This window comes from Aethalodelphis obliquidens, unplaced genomic scaffold (assembly GCF_003676395.1).
Source record: "Aethalodelphis obliquidens isolate GAN/ISIS:26980383/991018 unplaced genomic scaffold, ASM367639v1 scaffold5, whole genome shotgun sequence".
NCBI lineage: Eukaryota > Metazoa > Chordata > Mammalia > Artiodactyla > Delphinidae > Aethalodelphis > Aethalodelphis obliquidens.
This window is the reverse complement of record NW_020837949.1, coordinates 46,059,748-46,073,596: the sequence shown is the minus strand read 5'-3', so window position 1 is coordinate 46,073,596 and position 13,849 is coordinate 46,059,748. Positions and strand designations below refer to the sequence as shown.

Sequence of the window (13,849 nt, the reverse complement as noted above, 5' to 3'; positions counted from 1 at the left end):
TATGCATAGGAATCCCCCGAGAGATCTTGTTAAAATGCAAAGTTCGATTCGGGAGGTCCTGGGCTTGTGGCGAGATCCTACAATTCCAAGAAGCTCCTAGGTGATGTCAGTGCTGCCGTGCGCGGACCACACTTCCTGTAGCGAGGTTTTACAGTTTAGACAACATCTGTTTACGCTCGCTGGCCACCCACAGTATATTATCGTGAAATTCCCATCATCTCCGTACGCCTTATTGTTGGGTACCTCAATAGTCTTTAAGTGCGTAGGATTAATTAGCCTTGGAATAAGAATTGAATTCTGAAGACTAGAATCCAGGGGGCACCCTAAGGGGCCACGGTGGCTCCCAAACATCTGGTGATGGAACCCATCTACGGCACCATTGAGTCAGGACCGTGTTGCACCGTTGTCCCAGAGGCCTTCCTCCTCCCTTCTCACCCTGCCTTTAGTCCCAAGCCTGCCTCCCAGGACTCATTTTCCCCGCGGGCCTCTCTCACTACATCAGCCATGGCGCCGGCGCCTCTAAACCCCGGGGTGGATTTTGGGAACAGACGCGCAAGCGGTGCACTGAGCATGCGCGAGCGGGCCCCGAGCTCCGTGGGTCGAGGACTCAGGTAGAGCGTCGTGGCGCCGCCAGCAACCAGCTCCTTCACTCGGGACATTTGGGTGGCTTCAGCCGCCCCTCGGACCCACCCAGTGCCTTGACCTCCTTGAGGACAGCGCGCCGGGCCCGCCGCGCCGGGCCACCGGCCGGCTGCGTCCTCACGTGCGGAGGCCGTCACAGTGACCCCGCCCCCGGGCCCGGGATGTGAGGCCCGCAGGGTGTCCCCGCACCGGGCCTAGGCGCCGGGAGTGGCCGGCTCGGCAGCGCCGGGCAATGGCCCTGCTGCCGGTGCTCCTCGCCTCCTGGGGCCTGGGGCAGTGAGGGGGCCGGCAGGCGAGGGCAAGGTGGCCGCGGGCGCCATGGAGGGGGTGCTGTACAAGTGGACCAACTATCTGAGCGGTGAGTGGGAGGCGTGCCAGGGTTCTGGTCCTTTGTCTGAGCCGCGGGAGGGTGGCGTCGGGACGCGCCTTCAGGGGGTCGGGGTCACGGTCCCTCCTGAGACCAGAGAGGCCTGCGCGGACCGGGAATGTTTCCCCACAGCAGTTCTATGTCTCCCGTGCTATACAGACACAGCCCCCTGTAGGGGCTGGGTGAGGGCCGTAGCTTTCCTCACTTCGAGGAAAGCTAAGAAATCCTGAGATGTGGGGTGACTTGAAAGGCACGATGCCCTCGGTGGCAGCGGGAGGGAGGCGCTGATTCCCGCAGTGGGGTCCTCTGGGAGTCTCGAATTCTGGCGAAGGAGCTGGTCTCAGAAGGTATCAAATAAATGCCAGCAGTAACCTGGAATCCCAGAGGTGAAAGGTCCTTTTTCAAACAAAGTCCCCAGAGCAAGCACTTTCCCTTTGTCACCTGCAGTCATCCGAGTGCAGACCAACGTATCAGAGTTACGTCTCAGTTCCAAAGTATGCACAAGGTTTTTGGTTTTCTCACTGGGCATTTCTTTTTGTTTTACAGACTCAGAAATTACCGTAAAATAGAACGCAAGCATTAGCAACTCTTTTCTTGTCCCGCTGAGCAGAATGGCTTAAAAATAGTATCCCACCCCCTTTCCAATTTGTGGAAGTACTTCATGTTTTGAGAAGGTCATAACTATTTTTCAGCTGCGAATATGATTCAGGACGAGCATTTTCATAAATGAGTATATAAATAAAAGCCTTCTGTGTTCTGGAAACTGTGCTAGGCACCTTTTTGGAAATTAAACTTTTCATTATGGAAAATGAGGTGGGCACTTAAAATTTTAATAGCAATGTATTTGAAATGAGAAACATTCCCAGTGTCTCTTAGAGTGGCAGAGATGTATTTTCCCATCCTAGGGGACCATAGGACAGTTTTTTTTAAGGTTGTAGTGTGATCCTCTGGGGGTGTTTTAAGGACATTTGTGTCTGGGAGGAGCAGTTGGCATAGTGACTGATGAGGTTCTAGAGCACAGCCAGAAGTGCACCTGTTGGGTATACCCAGAATCTCTTCCCTATGCATAGTGTGGTTGCAAATGAGTTCTGTTTATTTTTCTTGTGATCATTAGGAGAAACTGAGTGAGGAGGGGTGTCTTAGAAGACTTGCCCTTTGCTTCAAGGACCTTCATTTGATGTCAAGAGATTGTATTTGATGTGGATGCCTCATGGCTGGACTCTGGTGAATGTCAGAGGCTAAGTTCTCCTAACCTAGAGGGAGGGTGCTTGATCAAGTAATTTGCTTTTGAGGTATCTCTAAGCTCTAAGATGTATAATCTTATGCCCTTGAATGAAATTTAGTCGCTGGTCTTGGTCTTTCCCCCCTTTCCATCACACACACCTTTTAACTTGTTTTCTTTCATCCTCAACACTCTTTCTTCTTTTGTGCCATCTCCCCCGCTCCTTTTTTTTTTTTTTTTTTTTTGCCTCTTCTTTCTTCTTCTCCTCCTCCTTTATATAGAAGGTTTAGTCTCTTGGTACTGTACCTACTTCCTGGTCATGAAATATCTTTTTTTCCCCTTACTGTTTTTATGTATCCTTCAATAAAGCAAAATTTCTCTAGAAGGATCTTTTGGAATCTTTATCATGTGGTGCCTGTACCATCTGTTCTGTTGGAAAAGAGTCTACTTTTTTCTGCCCCAAGTAAGAGAAGTTAATTTTGTGAGTGATGCCATAGTGGAAGCCCTAAAGAAAAGGGGCGCTGGAGCCATTGCCAGAGATGACTGTCCTTACATCATGCTGCTTGTTCCCATGGCCCACAAGCCACCTCTCTGTGGACAAACTGTTCATAGAAGCCCGTCACACTGGGTATACTTAGAATTACGGTTCAGCACATTCTCTTTCCTTAGGAGATACATTTACTTTGGAAAGGAACGGTAATAGTCTAGGAGGAGCAAATGCATTTTTGTTTCTTCCACCCTTTTATGCAAGTTAGTCTCCCCAAAAGAGCATAGTGTGAGTGTTAATGACAAGCTTTGACGAAGACATCACTAATTTTCTTCTCCTGAAGCTTGTTTTTAAAAGTAACATCTTTTTTCTTATGGTTTTGCACATAGTAATTTAAAAATACATGTAATATCAGTCTAAGTTTTTGTTCATTTTGAATTTTTCTCCGAAGGGAGTACATGACCCGTTTGTGTAGTTTATTTCCGTCATGTCCACAGCTTGATATGGGATGCCTTATGTCCAAATTTGACTGGAGAGGTTAGGGAAACAGTTTATCAGCTGATCCTTTGAATCCTTGGTGGATGTTGTTAATTTCATTCACCAGCTACTGGTGTGCTGGGCTCTGTGCTAGGCACAGGGCAAAAACAAGACAAACACTGCTCCTGCCTTTCTTGAGCTTACAGTCTGGTGGGGGAGACAGACATTCATTGGATACACGGTTGGAAGCAAGTTCCAAGTGTGTGTGATTTGAGGGGAGAGGATGGGAGAGGCTAGTCTGTGTCGCTGGGTAAGGCTTCACTGAGGAAAAGATTTAAGCAGAGCTTGAAGGATAAACAGAAGCTGGGTAGGTGGTGAGGCCATAGCAGAAGTGCAGTTGGAGGCTATAAGGAAAAACTTTTTAGGCTCAGGGAATGTCAGTGTGAAGGCCCTAAAGCAGGAAAAAAACTGGTACGTGTAAGGAAAGGAAAGAAGACCCACGTGGCTGGAGAGCTGAGAAGAGGCTCCAACAAGACTGCAGGGATGGAGGGCAGGCCTGAAATTGCAGGACCCCATAGGCTGGTTTAAACACTGTGGAGTGATTGTGCATGCACGTGCATGTGTTTGCGTGTGTGTAAGAGAGAAATGGTGAGATTGTTTAAAAGCTCATTTTGGTTACATTTATTGTATTTTGCCAAATACTGTAGTTATTTTGTGAGCTTCTCTTGCCTCTTGAGTTAAACTGTTAGGTATCAGTTACTGAAAGTTGGAAACATCCATCAAGCCCTGAGAATAGCAGTATCTAAATTGCTTGCGTGAGTGTGCTGCTAAAATACAGAAAGAGAAAGGAAGAAAAGTCTCTTTTCCCTCATCTATTAGGCAAACTCGGGTACCCTGTGCTCCATCAGAGGAAAAGGAAAAAGAAAAAGAGCTTCTGTGTATTTTCTTCAACATGCTGAGCCATCCTGCCTTTTGTGCAGTAGAACATTGGATATTCTGGGATTTAGTGTCCAGCCCTCTCTTCACATATTAGAAGATTAAGCCCGGAATGGAAAGGGGGTGGATTAAACATTTTACAAACACCTGCATTGTATGAGACATAACACTAGGCACTGTAAGTTTGTTATTTGTAGCTTTCAAGCCCTAAAAGTTAGTCAAGGGATATTATACCTGCTTGGTTATACGTTAATGCTCTATAGTAGAACACTAGTTGAGTCAAAGAGTCCTAAAGTCTAGTGCCGGCTCTGTCACTGCCAGCTGCAGTCACTTTATCATCCTGAGCTTGAGTATCTTCCTCCATAAAAGTGATGAGATTTACCCATTAATAATTGTAAGAATAGTAAAAAAACAAAACCAAAAAAAAATACTTAACACTTCTAATGTTCTAGGCACTATTCTAAATATTTTACATGGATTAACTCATTTAATCTTTGCAGCAATTTTAGGAAGCAGTTGCCTTTATTATTCCCATTTTCCAGATGAAGACATTGAGGCACAGAAAGGTGGAGGAAGGAACTAGCCCAAGGTTACACAGTTAGTAAGTGGCTCCAGTGTCTGTTTTCCATTCATTACATAATACTTGTAAAGGTCCTTCCTGCTTGATCGTTATATAATTCTAGCTGATTCATAATGTGCCTATATTTAAAGTATGTCGACCTAGAATAGCAGACTTTATTTGGGGGTGGGAGGTGGGGAGGAATTCAGGAGTACGGAAGACTTTGCCTGGTGTTGTGCATATGTTTTGTCACAATGAAATTTTCTGAGCTGTGCTCTGAGCTTTCTACTTTCAGTTTTAGGTCCCCTTCCTGCCCACTCAGCACACAGGAGGGCTTCTGCCATGAGCTCTAGCCGGTTGCAGGCTTCTTGGGCCCTTCCAGTGCAGTAAAACACAAGCACATTGCAGCACTGCATTCCAAAAATAACAAAAGCTTGCATCATGCTCGCCAGATGGTTGTCTAAGGAGGTGCTATAATTTTGCTTACCCCCCCCAGGTGGAAGAAGGTGATGCTTGTCCATATATGTTTGTACTGTGTAAACAGTGCCAAGAGGCCATCTGGAATGTGAGTGATTCAGAGCAAGATTCTCATGGTCTCACTAGTCAACCATTTTTTTTTTTTTTTACATCTTTACTGAGATATGAATTAACCTCTCATGAATTTCACCCATTTAAATAAAATATACTAGTCAAGGGCTTCCCTGGTGGCACAGTGGTTGAGAGTCCGCCTGCCGATGCAGGGGACACGGGTTCGTGCCCCGGTCCGGGAAGGTCCCACATGCCGCGGAGCGGCTGGGCACGTGAGCCATGGCCACTGAGCCTGCGCTCCACAACGGGAGAGGCCACAACAGTGAGAGGCCCACGTACCGCAAAAAAAAAAAAACACACAAAAAAAGTTAAAGTATACTAGTCAATGGTTTTTAATATATTTACAGTGTATAACCATCACCACAATCAATTTTAAAACATTTGCATTATCCTAAAAAGAAATACCCGTTATCAACCATTCCCCCCACCCCCTCTTGCCCTTGACAACCACTAATTTGTCTGTATAAATTTGCCTATTCCAGACATTTCATATAAATGGAATCATATATTATGTGGTCTTTTGTGACTGGCTTCTTTTACCTACTGTGATGTTTTGGATTCATCAGTGTTGTAGCATGTATCAGTACTTCATTCCTTTTTATTAACAAATAATTTTCTATTGTATGTATATATCATTTTGATTGTTCATCAACTGATGAACATTTGGGTTGCTCCATTCTTTTGGTTATTATGAGTAATGGTGCTGTGAACATTTGTGTCACGTTTCTGTGTGGACGTGTTTTCATTTCTCTTGAATATAAACCTAGGAGTAGAATTGTTGGGTCATGTGGTAACTCTTTAACAGTTTGGGGAACTGCTAAACTTTTCCAAAGTGGCTACACCATTTTACATTATTGTTAGTAATGAAAGAAGTTTCCTGTTTCTTCACAGCCTTGCCAACATTTGTTCTTGTCTGTCTCTTTTATTATATCTATCCTCGTGAGTGTGAAGTGGTAGCTCAGTGTGGTTTATATTTCCCTAATGACTAATGATGTTGATCATCATTTCATGCGTTTATTTAGGCATTTGTACATCTTCTTTGGAGAAATGTCTATTTACATCCTTTGCCCATTTGTTAATTGGGTTATTTTTTCATTATGGAATTGTTAGGGCTCTTTATTCTAGATACAAGTTCCTTATCATATATTATTTGCAAATATATTTTCCTGTTCTGTAGGTTGTCTTTCACTTTCTTATGGTGTCATTTGCAGCACAAAAGTTTTAAATTTTGACGTCTAGTTTATCAGTTTTTTTCTCTTATTGCTTGTGCATTTAGTGTCAAATCTTAAACCTTTGCCTAACCCTAGGTCCTATTTTTTTTTCTAAAATTTTTTTGTAGTTTAGCTCTCCCCGAGCCTCAGTTTTGTGACAGCAAGAATAATAGCCATACTAGGTTTGTTATAAAGGTGAAATGGATCGCGTATATGAATGTGCCTTGTACATAATTCACTTCAGGTTAGGTTTTCCTGGTTAATGATACCAGGGAAAAAATCGGTTTGTATCGCCTCTGTGTGAATTGTGGCTCCTTGTGGTTTGTGAGAGTATATGTATCCTGAATTCCTTAAATCGTCCTTTTGGAAGTTGGAGGGGTATAAATTATAAAGGAAAAGATTCAAATAACCCATCAGAATTTTGGAAGTGACTCTACAGTCCTATGACAGTCATCCTTGTGGATGAATGGTGATTACAGATCATATAATTCTGTGTACCACTGGTATGTACTTTTGCTCCCAGCAAAAATTAATTAATAATTTGTTAAGGAACATAAGAGATGTGAAACCATTGCCTCATTGCCACTGCATCAAAAGAAATACCCATCTTCCCCTTGATTCTGATGTGTGATGTGACTGGAGATACTAGGAGTGATCCGTGGAGTATTACGTGATTGAAGTGGTCTGTGGATGGAAGAAGCCTGGGTACCATTGTTCTCAGACTGTACTCTCAGTGTTTAATCCTCACCACTTCCTGTTACGATTACTTTCATCTTATTTAGAATTGAGCAAAAAAGCGAGTTAAATTCCGTTAGGAATAGATTTGAGACCAAAAAAACCAGCTGTGGAGCTATTTTTGTATGCAAGACAGATGAATGAGACAATAGGGAAGGTGAGTCCAAAAATTACCATGATGGTTGGGCATTTTTCTCCCCAGATCCATTTTCAAGTTGGCCTTGGAGGGTATAAAAGTACCAGGAGAGAAGGAGAAATGGATAATACAGAGTTAGCCAGAGAGAGGGCTGACCGTTCTCAGTATGCCTATCACATCAGAGGAAGCAAAATACCATTTGCTTGAGAATCTATTCCATGTCCTTCAGGTAGAATTGTTCCTATATAGTCCAAGACAAGGATGGCTCTGTTTTGATCATTAGATATCAGAGAAATGGTTTCAGCAATCTACTTTTAACATGGTCTAATAGCCCCCAGTCAATCAATCTTTCATTTACTGAGAATAAATGATTAAAAAACACTGCTTATCAACTTCTTACCAGACCCTATGTGGGTTGTTGGGAATACTGTTTTGAGTACAGCATGATCCTTGTTCTCAAGGAGGTCATAGTCTAGTGAACATCTTTCTCAACTACAAAAATGCCCTTCCAGATAAATTTGTGATTTTGACCTTGAAGCTTCTATGTGGTTATTCTGAGACTGGCTTGACAAGACTTAGAGGGACCACATTGTATATAGCTGGTCCCTAGGTGTAGTTAGATGTTACCTATCACCCTCGGGTCTCTTTACTGGAATTTTAAAGGCAAATTTGGGGCACCCCTGACCAGTAATGTTAGTCTTTGGTCATCCAGGTTGACAGCACAGATGTCCTGTTGCTTTTCTGCCTCTGCTGGCCAGTATTTACAACTTGGATGGAGTCCAGCCGTTCAACTTCTGAGGCCAGTATAAGCCGCCAAAAATTAAGAGAAGAATGTAAGAAAGTGAGGAAGGTGTAAAACTCGAGGAGACAGGCATACCTTTGTCAAGAAAAATGTAGAGAATCCTTTTTCAGGAGTGGTCAGGGAAGACTTCATGGAAAAGGAGGGACCAAAGGGTGGGTGGGATTGGCCTGGACAGAAAGAGTAAGGTGTGAGGGAACAGAAGGAACCCTCAATGAAGAAACCAGCAGGACTAAAAAGGAGGGTTCTTTTCTGGGAGCAGGAGGTTATACTGGGGTGTTGTTAGGATGGGATTAGATTATTAAACCAAGCCAAGCCTGAGAGTTTCAAGTTGGTATTGTAGGGAATCTCTAGGGGTTTCTAAATAGGAGGAAAGGACAGGTAGAAACAGTACTTCAGGAAGATTCAGCCATCTGAAACATGATAAGGGAAGAGGGAAGGTTGAAATACAAGGGCAAGATGATGTGGGAAGGCAAGAGGGGAGGCATTGTTCCCCATTTCACAGACGAATAAACCAAGGTCACGTGCTAAACACTTCACTTAGAACAATACTGCAAATAACTCCTGAGCCAGGTCTGCCTGACCCCATGTCCTTTCCATGACTTCATGCCCTGGTGTGGGCACGGTGGAACATTTGAAGCCGGAAGTAGAAATGAGGGTGATTGGGTAGGATTTAGCGATTGACCTGGAGGAATAGGGCAGAAGAGACCCTCAGGCTTGGAGCTAAGATGATAAGAGAATGCTGGGTTTGTTAAGAGAGACAGCGTAGTCTGAAGGAAGATGACATATTAAACCTTGGATACTCAGTTTAGTTCATCTCTCTCTCCAGTTTATAAACTGGAAAATAATGCCCAAAGGACTTAAATGACATGCTCAAGATGGCACATCTGCGACCAGCACTCACCCGCCTGAGAGGCTTGTCTGCTAAGCTGCCAGGGTGGGTGGGGGCTGGGAGCTGGGAGCTGAGGCTCGGGCTTTGGAGGTCAGACCCCAGGGAGAGGACTGGGGTTGGCTGTGTGAACACAGCCTGAAGGGGGCTAGTGCGCCGCAGCTAGCCGGGAGGGAGTCCGGGAAACAGTCTGGACCTGCCTAAGAGGCATGAGACCATTGTTCCAGGGTGTGCGAGGAGAGGGGATTCAGAGCACCGCCTAAACGAGCTCCAGAGACGGGCGGGAGGCACGGCTAACAGTGCGGACCCCAGAGACGGGCATGAGGCGCTAAGGCTGCTGCTGCAGCCACCAAGAAGCCTGTGTGCAAGCACAGGTCACTCTCCACACCTCCCCTCCCGGGAGCCTGTGTAGCCGGCCACTGCCAGGGTCCCGTGATCCAGGCACAACTTCCCCGGGAGAATGCACAGCGCGCCTCAGGCTGGTGCAACGTCATGCCGGCCTGTGCTACCGCAGGCTCGCCCCGCACTCCATACCCCTCTCTCCCTGCGGCCTGAGTGAGCCAGAGCCCCCTAATAAGCTGCTACTTTAACCCTGTGCTCTCTGAGCGAAGAACAGACACCCTCAGGCGACCTACACTCAGAGGGGGAGCCAAATCCAAAGCTGAACCCCAGGAGCTGTGCAAACAAAGAAGAGAAAGGGAAATCTCTCCCAGCAGCCTCAGGAGCAGCGGATTAAATCTCCACCATCAACTTGATGTACCCTGCATCTCTGGAATACCTGAATAGAAAATGAATCGTCCCAAATTGAGGAAGTGGACTTTGGGAGCAAAGACATATATTTTTTCTCCATTTTTCTCTTTTTGTGAGTGTGTATGTATATGCTTCTGTGTGTGATTTTGTCTGTATAGCTTTGCTTTTACCATTTGTCCTAGGGTTCTGTCTGTCCTTTTTTTTTCTTTTTTTTAGTATAGTTTTTAGCGCTTGTTATCATTGGTGGATTTGTTTTTTGGTTTGGTTGCTTTCTTCTTTCTTTCTTTCTTTTCTTTTTAATTATTTAAAAACAATTTTTAATTTTTTTTTATTTTAATAACATTCTTTTATTTTATTTCATTTTATTTTATCTTTTTCATTCTTTCTTTCTTTTGTTCTCCCTTTTATTCTGAGCCGTGTGGATGACAGGCTCTTGGTGCTCCACCCAGGCATCAGGGCTGTGCCTCTGATGTGGGAGAGCCAAGTTCAGGACACTGGTTCACCAGAGACCTCCCAGCTCCACGTAATATCAAACGGCAAAAACCTCCCAGAGATCTCCATCTCAAAGCCAAGACCCAGCTCCACTCAACGACCAGCAAGCTACACTGCTGGACACCCTATGCCAGACAACTAGCAAGACAGGAATACAGCCCCACCCATTAGCAGAGAGGCTGCCTAAAATCATAATAAGGTCAGACACCCCAAAACACACCACCAGATGTGGACCTGCCCATCAGAAAGACAAGATCCAGCCTCATCCACCAGAACACAGGCACTGGTCCCCTCCTGCAGGAAGCCTACACAATGCACTGAACCAACCTTACTCACTGGGGCAGACACCAAAAACAACGGGAACTACGAACCTGCAGCCTGCAAAAAGGAGACTCCAAAAACAGTAAGTTAAGCAAAATGAGAAGACAGAGAAACACACAGCAGATGAAGGAACAAGGTGAAAACCCACCAGACCTAACAAATGAAGAGGAAAGAGGCTGTCTACCTGAGAAAGAATTCAGAATAATGATAGTAAAGATGATCCAAAATCTTGGAAATAGAATGGAGAAAATAAAAGAAACGTTTAACAAGGACCTAGAAGAACGAAAGAGCAAACAAACAATGATGAACAATACAATAAATGAACTAAAAATTTCTCAAGAAGGGATCAATAGCAGAATAACTGAGGCAGAAGAACGGATAAGTGACCTGGAAAATAAAATACTGGAAATAACTACTGCAGAGCAGAATAAAGAAAAAAGAATGAAAAGAATTGAGGACAGTCTCAGAGACCTCTGGGACAACATTAAATGCACCAACATTTGAGTTATAGGGGTCCCAGAAGAAGAAGAGAAAAAGAAAGGTACTGAGAAAATATTTTAAGAGATTATAGTTGAAAACTTCCCTAATATGGGAAAGGAAATAGGTAATCAAGTCCAGGAAGCACAGAGAGTCCCATACATGATAAATCCAAGGAGAAACATGCCAAGACATATTAATCAAACTATCAAAAATTAAATACAAAGAAAAAATATTAAAAGCAGCAAGGGAAAAACAACAAATAACATACAAGGGAATCCCCATAAGGTTAACAGCTGATCTTTCAGCAGAAACTCTGCAAGCCAGAAGGGAGTGGCAGGACATATTTAAAGTGATGAAAGGGAAAGACCTACAACCAAGATTACTCTACCCAGCAAGGATCTCATTCAGATTTGATGGAGAAATTAAAACCTTTACAGACAAGCAAAAACTAAGAGAATTCAGCACCACCAAACCAGCTTTACAACAAATGCTAAAGGAACTTCTCTAGGCAGGAAACACAAGAGAAAGAAAAGACCTACAATAACAAACCCAAAACAATTAAGGAAATGGTGACAGGAACATACATATCAATAATTACCTGAATGGTGACAGGAAATTAAGAAAATGGTGACAGGAAAATGGTGACAGGAACATACATATCAATAATTACCTGAAATGTAAATGGATTAAATGCTCCAACCAAAAGACATAGACTGGCTGAATGGATACAAAAACAAGACCCGTATATATGCTGTCTAAGAGACACCCACTTCAGACCTAGGGACACATACAGACTGAAAGTGAGAGAATGGAAAAAGATATTCCATGCAAATGGAAATCAAAAGTAAGCTGGAGTAGCAATGCAATTCTCATATCAGACAAAATAGATTTTAAAACAAAGACTATTACAAGAGACAAAGAAGGACACTACATAATGATCAAGGGATCAATCGAAGAAGAAGATATAACAACTGTAAATATTTATGCACCCAACATAGGAGCACCTCAATACATAAGGCAAATACTAACAGCCATAAAAGGGGAAATCGACAGTAACACATTCATAGTAGGGGACTTTAACACCCCACTTTCGCCAATGGACCGATCATCCAAAATGAAAATAAATAAGGAAACAGAAGCTTTAAATGATACATTAAACAAGACAGACTTAATTGATATTTATAGGACATTCCATCCAAAAACAACAGAATACACTTTCTTCTCAAGTACTCATGGAACATTCTCCAAGATAGATCATATCTTGGGTCACAAATCAAGCCTTGGTAAGTGTAAGAAAATTGAAATCGTATCAAGTATCTTTTCTGACCACAACGCTATGAGACTAGACATCAATTACAGGAAAAAAGTCTGTAAAATATACAAACACATGGAGGCTAAACAATACACTACTTAATAACGATGAGATCACTGAAGAAGTCAAAGAGGAAATCAGAAAGCACCTAGAAACAAATGACCATGAAAACATGACAAGCCAAAACCTATGGGATGCAGCAAAAGCCGTTCTAAGAGGGAAGTTTATAGCAATACAATCCTACCTTAAGAAACAAGAAACATCTCAAATAAACAGCCAACCTTACACCTAAAGCAATTAGAGAAAGAACAAAAAAACCCCAAAGTTAGCAGAAGGAAAGAAATTGTAAAGATCAGATCAGAAATAAATGAAAAAGAAATGAAGAAAACGATAGCAAAGATCAATAAAACTAAAAGCTGGTTCTTTGAGAAGATAAACAAAATTGATAAACCATTAGGCACACTCATCAAGAAAAAAACCGGAAAAGATTCAAATCAATAGAATTAGAAATGAAAAAGGAAAAGTAACAACTGACCCTGCAGAAATACAAAGGATCATGAGAAATTACTACAGGCAACTATGTGCCAATAAATGGACACCCTGGAAAAAAAGGACAAATTCTTACAAAAGCACAACATTCTGAAACTGAACCAGGAAGAAATAGAAAATATAAACAGACCAATCACAAGCACTGAAATTGAAACATTAAAAATCTTCCAACAAACAAAAGCCCAGGACCAGATGCCTTCACAGGCGAATTCTATCAAACATTTAGAGATGAGCTACTCTCAAACTCTTCCAAAATATAGCAGAGGGAGGAACACTCCCAAACTCATTCTACGAGGCCACCATCACCCTGATACCAAAACCAAACAGAGATGTCACAAAGAAAGAAAACTACAGGCCAATATTACTGATGAACATAGATGCAAAAATCCTCAACAAAATACTAGCAAACAGAATCCAACAGCACATTAAAAGGATCATACACCATGATCAAGTGGGGTTTATCCCAGGAATGCAAGGATTCTTCAATATATGCCAATCAATCAACGTGATACACCGTATTAACAAATTGAAGGAGAAAAACCATATGATCATCTCAATAGATGCAGAGAAAGCCTTCGACAAAATTCACCACCCATTTATGATAAAAACCCTCCAGAAAGTAGGCACAGAGGGAACTTACCTCAACATAGTAAAGGCCATGTATGACAAACCCACAGCCAACATCGTCCTCAATGGTGAAAAACTGAAAGCATTTCCACTAAGATCAAGAACAAGACAAGGTTGCCCACTCTCACCACTCTTCTTCAACATAGTTTTGGAAGTTTTAGCCACAGCAATCAGAGAAGAAAAAGAAATAAAAGGAATCCAAATTGGAAAACAAGAAGTAAAGCTGTCACTGTTTGCAGATGACATGATACTATACGTAGAGAATCCTAA

The 13,849-nt window shown here is 42.9% G+C and overlaps 1 protein-coding gene across 9 annotated transcripts in view; it reads left to right on the top strand.

Annotated features, from left to right (window-relative positions):
• The window catches only part of PLEKHA8 (pleckstrin homology domain containing A8), a 102,499-nt gene that overhangs the window by 23,807 nt on the left and 64,843 nt on the right, over positions 1-13,849 (top strand). For 3 of the 9 annotated variants that reach the window (XM_027102287.1, XM_027102285.1, XM_027102289.1), the window contains exon 1: positions 605-1,000. The exons of 1 other annotated variant lie outside the window; for it this stretch is intronic. In XM_027102287.1, the coding sequence (XP_026958088.1) occupies positions 961-1,000 (40 nt within the window). In that variant the 5' untranslated portion in view covers positions 605-960. Of the gene's footprint in view, positions 1-564; positions 1,001-13,849 lie in introns of those variants that run through there. 5 more of the 9 variants (XM_027102290.1, XM_027102288.1, XM_027102291.1 and 2 more) reach the window with 3 other exon arrangements.